Source organism: Colossoma macropomum, unplaced genomic scaffold, assembly GCF_904425465.1.
Source record: "Colossoma macropomum unplaced genomic scaffold, Colossoma_macropomum, whole genome shotgun sequence".
NCBI lineage: Eukaryota > Metazoa > Chordata > Actinopteri > Characiformes > Serrasalmidae > Colossoma > Colossoma macropomum.
The window spans coordinates 8,803,204-8,811,101 of NW_023494790.1; the positions used below are offsets into that span (position 1 = coordinate 8,803,204).

At 40.1% G+C, this 7,898-nt stretch overlaps 1 protein-coding gene across 1 annotated transcript in view; it reads right to left on the reverse strand.

The window, feature by feature from the left end:
- The window catches only part of ppp2r2d (protein phosphatase 2, regulatory subunit B, delta), a 32,317-nt gene extending 29,256 nt beyond the window's left edge, over nucleotides 1-3,061 (reverse strand). The window contains exons 1-2 of the mRNA XM_036572047.1: nucleotides 2,866-3,061; nucleotides 2,466-2,543 (exon numbers count right to left, since the gene is read on the reverse strand). Of these exons, the coding sequence (XP_036427940.1) occupies nucleotides 2,466-2,543; nucleotides 2,866-2,872 (85 nt within the window). The 5' untranslated portion in view covers nucleotides 2,873-3,061. The remainder of the gene's footprint in view (nucleotides 1-2,465; nucleotides 2,544-2,865) is intronic.
- Nucleotides 3,062-7,898: the final 4,837 nt, after the last annotated feature.

Below are 7,898 nucleotides of genomic sequence, written 5' to 3' on the forward strand. Positions count from 1 at the left end.
AAACATTCAAATATAAATTGTACCATTTTCGCACAAAACACCAAAATAAACAATAAGAATGCATTAAACTGTGCACCGGCATTAAAGTGCTTTGTCAACCTGTTGGAGTATGAAATTAGAATTAAATTCTAACTATAAAACGACATTGGACAACATTATTGTAATTTTTAGCCCTTTAAAAAAGGCACTGGTCTCAATGTTCCTATCGTTCAAGGCCTAGTTTTCGACTCCATGGCATCTCCAGTTTTTCTGCCCATCTGAGAGCTAAACTCAGCTCTATTGGTGACTTTCCTGTACAATACCATCTCTATATCCACCTACACAAGACCTCACAGCCAGACACAACAAATGCTTCACACTTTTCAATGTAAATTCAATGCCACACAAGCAAACAATGCTTTGCTGGAATGACCTTACAACACCATAGTATGAAACAAGGGAGAAGACTGAAGCAACTGTGAAAGCAACTGTTCCACAAACTCTTAATACACAAAGACTGAGGAGTTTTCAATTCAATTGGTGCCACTCAAACCTTCACTCTATAGAAAAGAGACAGCGCAGTAAAGGAGAAGTGGTCTCACATGCTCAAAGAAAAAAAAAGTTTTAGACCTGACCAAATTTAAAAACAATGTGACTTTCACCAATGTGTATTAAACTGCACATATGCTAAGTACTAAGATTACTGCTAAATAACTGCATGCAATTTAATTACAACTGCAACTGCGGATGCTGTAATGTAAGACACTGTACATGCGCAATGTAAAACCTATGGATGATCCAGTATTTTTCCAAAAAGCAGACATTCCCCTTTAACCACATTTTATCCACTTTATTTATTTTATTTTGGCACTTTAACGCTAAATACATGTAAATTACTATATAAAAATGGCCTAATTTAAATTTAAATAAAGGTAAACTACTTAATAAAAGCAACCTAATTAACATGCTACACTGTAACTGCAAGTCAAATATAACAGCAAAAAAATAATGGAAATAAAAAGCAACATCTGCCCTATAAATGCATGTAAACATTTGCCCCATATATTCTAATTTCAGAACTGTAAGCAACCTAATTATAATATAACAGTAAAGGTCCAGTGTTTTTGTCCAATAGCACAAAGTTACAGGTGAACAATGAAAACAAATATATTAAGATACTTTAAGACACACAATACACTATACGCATCACGATATTTAGTTTTTTCTGAGATTTGTTAAGTTGGAACAACAAGAACAAAAAGGAATCAATAGTGCTCAATTAAAATATATATATATATATATGTATATATATATTATGTATATATATATATATTATGTATATATATATACATATATATTATGTATATATGTATGTATATATATATATATATACATATATATATATATATATATATAAACTATGACGTTAATTTTTATTCAATGTCTCATATACCATGCTGTACCAAATCAACTGAACAGGACCATTTCTTCTCTCTTTATAATGAAACAGTTTGTCAGTGCACTTCAAGCATCCAGAAAAGCATATCGTGACAAAATGTTATCACGATAATGTTAAATACCGTCATATCGCCCACCCTGAACAGGATATTAGTGCTGAGTGATACACTGTGTATACTGGTACGCTGTTATGTTGCTATGAGGCTGCCTTTAGTGTATTAATAGATGGTCTTTAGCAACAAAACGATCCAAACAAAACAAGCTGCCGGGTTTGTAAGCCATTCCCAGCACTCAGGAAGCACGAGTCTGATAACTTTACGAACGCAATCTTAAATACTGTCTGATCCCATTATACCGAACTTCATCAGCACCGCCCAGAACAGCGGGAAAGTCCCAAAAAACAAAAGGCAGCGCCTGTCCTATGACCGCAGCTGCTTTCCAGAGGACTTTCAGAGAGTCTAACAGGGCACTGAATCATCTCTTCCCTCCAATGCTCCTGCACGCGCACACACCCTTGTAGCTCGGCGACGCTCGTGCGTAAGCACACCTCCTCGCGCGCGCTGCAGACCCGTTCAAAGAGCCGGGCGGGTTTCTTTATCCAAGCAAACGCAAAAAAAACAGCTGAGCATCCTGCCCTGCTGTATTCCCCAAACGCAGGATCTCCAGCTGCCTGGATCGATGCTGCCTCCCTGCTCGCCCTCTCATGCTAACGCTAATGCTAACGACAGCATCGGCTAGCCAGTTAGCCAGCTAGCTCGTTGGCCAGCTAATGTGCTAAAGCTAACTCCTATGCATGCAGCTATGAGGCTGAAGTTGGCTTCCTATTCGCCAGCTTCGTGGTCGAACTTCCCGTTCCACCTTAAACGGTGCAGCAGCCACATTCTGGCGCCTCAGCTGCTGCACCGTTTAAGGTGGAACGGGAAAATTCGAATAAGACGCCGACTTCAGCTTCGTCATGCAGCCGAAGGCTGAAACCATCACACAGGCTGAAAAACGCTGCCCGAGCCCGGGAATTAACTCGCATTTACCTTCCGCCACATCCTCGTCTATGGCTCCCTTCACCTGCGAGAAACACCACTGGAAATCGTTCCCTCCTCCTCCGACCCCTGGGGTGCAGAAACAGAAGAGAGAAAAACACCCACAGTTCAGTGCATTGCGATTATTAGCGACAGGAGACCAGTGTGTGCGTGCGTGCGCGTGCTTGCTGCTGAACGGCAGCGCGTGAGTGTGCCTCTGTGCGGGTCCTGCGCTGCGGTCCGTTCCGCAGACTCGGCGGGGTAAAGTTGCAGCGCATCCCGTGTAGGCCGCGCTGGCCGCGGAGGCAGCAGGGCAGATCTGACTGACCCCCCTCCCTCTCTCGATTCTCCCTCTCTCCTCTCCTCTCCACCTCCTCTTCCCCTCCGCCTACTAAACTTTCGCAGCCTTTACCTGCCATCGCGTCGCTCCGCAGCAGATGCGCCGTCGCCGTGGGTCTCTCTGACCCGGTACAGTCCCGTTGGTCGCCTTCGGGGAATCGCAGCGCGGCCCAAACCGTGGTGAAGCGCTCCGCTCCGCTCCGGTCGGGTCCGATCAGCGCAGCCTCAGCGCGCCGCGCGCATCGCCCGAGATTTTTTATTCCTCTCAAGATGGCGCACGCGGCCAGTCGACATGATGCTGTGACGTCACCCTCGGCCGGGGGCGCGCGCGCAGCGTCGTAAAAAATAAATGAATTAATTAATAAAATAAAAAAAAAACAATAAATACAAATGCTGCAAAAACGAATTAGATAGGTATTGCTTCAAATTAAAGCAATGACAAAAATAAATACTTTAAATGTGTTTTTACTGTTTTTATTATTTTATTATCTATTTTCACTTTTGTTTCTTTTCCCTGTTGTTAACAAGCGTTTCACTTGTATTTTAACACACACACATATGTATGTATGTATATGTCTATCTCTATATGTATGTATATATATATATATACTGGTGTGTATATCTACCAGTGGAACACACACTAACAAACCACATCAGTGAGAATGATCCACCATCCATATAATACCTGCTGTCTATGGTGGTCCAGTGGTCCTTACTATTAAAGAACAGATGGACTACAGTCTGTAATTGCAGAATTACAGAACTACAAAGTGCACCTATATAAATAATAAATAAATAAATAAATATACACATTTTATATACTATAAAGTCATTCTAACTACTTAATTAACCTAATGTATAAAAGTGTAAAACAGGAATTTTTCTTTCACCACAAAAAAAAACAAGAAAAATTCCTCATTTCTTGTTTTACGACTTACCCTGATTTTAGAACTCTAATCCATTGTATGCTTAAAGTGCTAAACAGAAGCAAAAAAAGTAGAAACTTAGCCGTAGTAATTTAGCTAGCTAACTTTTTATTGTTAAATAAGCTTTTTAATGTTGCTCCTTAGCTAGCTGGCTTTTTTAGTTAGTTAACAGGCTGTCTAGCTAGTTAGCTACATAGTCAGCAAGCTAGCTGTACCAGTCACATTAGAAAGTAACTACACCCTTTTTTCATTAATAGCTGAAATGCATTGTTCTGTAATAATAATATTGAGCAGGCTTGCTTGAAATGTGAACACAAAAAAACATTTTTATCATGGTCAGTTCCGCCTCTGCAGTGCCCCCTCTGGTTCAACTCAACTATAGGCGCAGATAACATGTCTTCATACCAAAGTACGAAGACACGTCACAGTATGCAAACCAGTCAACCAACGTTACCGCCTTCTGGTGACGCCTTACTCGTGCCCAGAGCCATGTAGAGAGACGGTTCTGACCATGCCGCGCTCATAAATATGAAAACAAACGAGCCTAAAGCGACAAAGATCAGCACCATTATGGATTTTTTCCATACATATCTCATCGCATTCAGCATATAATTTAGTGTTCTAGTTAGTTATTATTGGTAATTCTTAGTTATTGTATTTGTAGATATTGTAGTTTTTAGCCTCTTAGACTTAATTAGCCTTAAACTGATGACGTTCAACGCATGATTAGGTGACCTGACGAACCGATTAAGTGAGAATTCTTGCAAGTCTGTCATCCAGCAAACGCAAACGCTGGATGACCAGTGAGGCAGTGTATGACCCCAACCTGGTCACATCTGTGAACAACCTGTTTGGTATGATACAGTCTCCCTGTTATACTTCTGTGCTCAAACAGGCAGCATACTAAAAGCTAGGCCATGATGCTGGTAATGCTCAAGAACGGCTAGCGTAAGCTAACTAGCTTAGGCTACAAAGGTTGGGTTTGCTTTTTTGTGCATAAACTTTTAACACACCTCAACCATCCCCTACTGCAAGTGTTCTCAACAAGTGAGAGATTTGTACAGAGCCCACAAGAGCACCTGTATAGAAGGAAATAGTACCATAGTGGCCTAATAGAAGTATGTTTTTCACAGCTTGATGTCAAAATTAATGAAACGTAGACTGTGTTCACAAAAATCCACTTTATTCATTTGGAATTCAGTACATCTAAGAAATCAGGACTCGGGTTATATCGAATATGGACCTGCTGAACAGATAATCATGTTCTGGCACTATGTTAACACTTCGGCAGGTTGAGTCAGTGGCTCATACTGTTATGGCTCAAGACACGCTGTCTGATCAGAAACACCTTCCCTCGTTGATGATGGGGATAGTAGAGGAGAAAAATCTTCAACCTTGTAAGACCTTGAAGTTGCAAAAGTTCCGTTTGATTCAGTCACCCTCCATATTTTCTGGTAGCTAACATTAGCTATAAAACCACAGCAGCCCATCCCACCTGGTTTCCCTCCTAGCCCCACCTCCAAACCCACAGATCACTGCAGTGCCCCTCCCAACCTGCCCCTCCCATTTGTGAGCATTTTTCAAAGTTGAGTCAGGGGTGGAGTTAGCTGAAAATACTGGGGTGTAGATACTCTTTAAAGTTAGGCTTTCACATGGCTGTGTGCTCTCGCCCCTTCTCCAGCTTTTACATCAGTTGCTGAGTTTCCAGTGATTCACCTGTGAAGACCCTGATGTTTGCAGATGATACTACTGTGGTCGGCCTGATAACCAACTGTTATACAGAAAGGAAGTTGAGCAGCTGGTGAGCTGGTGCAGAGGCAGCCACCTGATGCTAAACTTTGTAAAGACTGTTTAAGAACTTACATACATGAAAATGCAGGTCAGATTGCTTCGCAGAATGTTAACAGTGTATGCAAATTAGCATACAATCAAAAGATTGTTGTTTAACGAGAATAAAAATGTAAAATGTATAATAAAAATGAACAAATAAAACAGAGCAGATAGAGGGGTGTACAAAATAACTTAAACACTGTATGAAATACTCATTGGTCATTTAATCAGGTACACGTAGCATATAAGTGCACTTTGTAAGTTTGCAGTTACAGGCTATAGGTCAATTTATCAGCTCCCATTTGTCTGTCAATGGAAAGGGACCACCATAGGACCACCACTGAACAGATGTTATTTTTTGTCTTGTGGTCAGAAACTGTCCAATGATAAAGAACAAGACCAGTGGTTCCTAATCTCTGTACCCTATGCCCTGCAGTTTTTTTCTTTTTCCCAATGCTTTCCAAAAGCATCTTAGTGTTAAGCTCATCTTAACTGGTAGAGTGAGCGTTCAGTGTGATGCTCACTCTAACATTTAAGAATCATCTTTGTGATAAGATAAACAGGCCCTGACTGATTTGAAGTGGGTGTGTTAGAACAGAGCCAGGGTGGGAAACCTGTGGACTAGAGGATGACTAACACAAATTAATTCTACTGTGGACTGACCCTGCACAACCATAATGAGGGACCTGAGGATGGGGTGGAACATGATCTCCATCACCAATAGGGTGCTGCGGAGAATACTGAGGAGAAAAGTCAACTTGCCACAGGCCCTAATGATCCTATTCATCCAGTCACTCCTCACATCATGTATAACCATCTGATTTGGTTCCTCCGCCTCACAAGAACAAGCTAAACGTATATAATATCAACAAAATATAAAGGTTTGGTCTGGCCAGAGTCCAGATTTAAACCCTATGGAGAATGTCTGGCCTCACATCAAACTTAAAGTAGCTTGGCAATGTTTTTCCCCTGTTTGAAGCCATCAGTGCTGAGCAGAAAAACACTGACTCTTCTTTCTATAAAAGATTGTGTGCAAGTTTACTCACATTTAAAGAAAACAAATGTGCATGAATATATATATATATATATATATATATATATATATATATATATGTGTGTGTGTGTGTGTGTGTGTGTTTAGTCTTTGTTTACCCTTGTTTAAAATGAGTGGCAATAATTATGGAACATTAAAGAAAGATTAGTAGTCTTTCATTCATTCATTTATTATAGGTTAGTGTCTTAAAGGTATTTATTTCTGCATTCTGAATATGTTTTCTAAATACTTGTATTCCGTGACACCCCATCCGTGACACCCCATCCCTGCTGGGATGAATTTTTGGCCCATGATATAAGAAACTTGTTCCCAGACTCTCTGGAGAGATGTATAGCATGAGATTTTATGAGATCCTGGATTCCAAGATAACCCAGGGAAAACATATCAGCTGTATTAAATTTGTTCTCAAGGCTACCCTACACTGAAAGATTGTCCCATAAATGATTCTCAAACTGTTTTCTGTCAATATCTCCTTAACTACACTCAACGCAAAAGTGCAAAAGTAATCACAGTTCTTAAAATAAATAAACTACAAAAAAATAAATGAAAAGATTTAAGAATACAAGGTGTTTATTTGATGTGCTGGGAGGCTTATTTCTTTGACGTGGGATGTTCTTGTTGGTTGTGATGTTTTTTGCATTTGTCCTTGTTATTCAGAGTCTTGGCTGGTTCAGGAACACGAGGCAGTTTCCGGTACAAAGGTATTTGTAGGATAGGGATGTTTTTAACAAAGCTTTTGGAAGCACTCTTTCAGAGGTGAGGTCTAGCCATCTGGGTCTTCAGCTTAACATACAAACCTGATTCCAAAAAGTTTGGGACAGTGTGTGAAATACTATTAAATACAGCAATGATCATTAAGTCTGTTTGACCTGCTTTTCATTGAAAACTTCACAAAAACACAATATTTTATGTTTCACCTTATAAATTTAAATGATTTTAGTAAATATAAACTCATTTTGAATGTAATGCCTTTAACACGTTTCAAACGGGAGTGAGTCACCTTTACTTTAAAAAAAAAAACCCTTAGCCTAATAATTGTGTGGGTACTGAAAACACAAACTGATCCAGTTTTGAAAGCAATGTTTTTTATCATTCTGCTGTTAAATAAGTCTTCAGCTGTGCAACTGTACAGAGCTTGTTTTCATATTTTAACCTTAATAAGACACATTTTCAGTGGGAGACAGTCCTGGACTGCAGGCAGGCCAGTCTAGCATTTGCACTCTGATTACTCAGCCTTGCTTGCCACTTTCTGCAGTAACACGTGCAGAAAGTGACTTGGCATTGTTATGTTGAAAT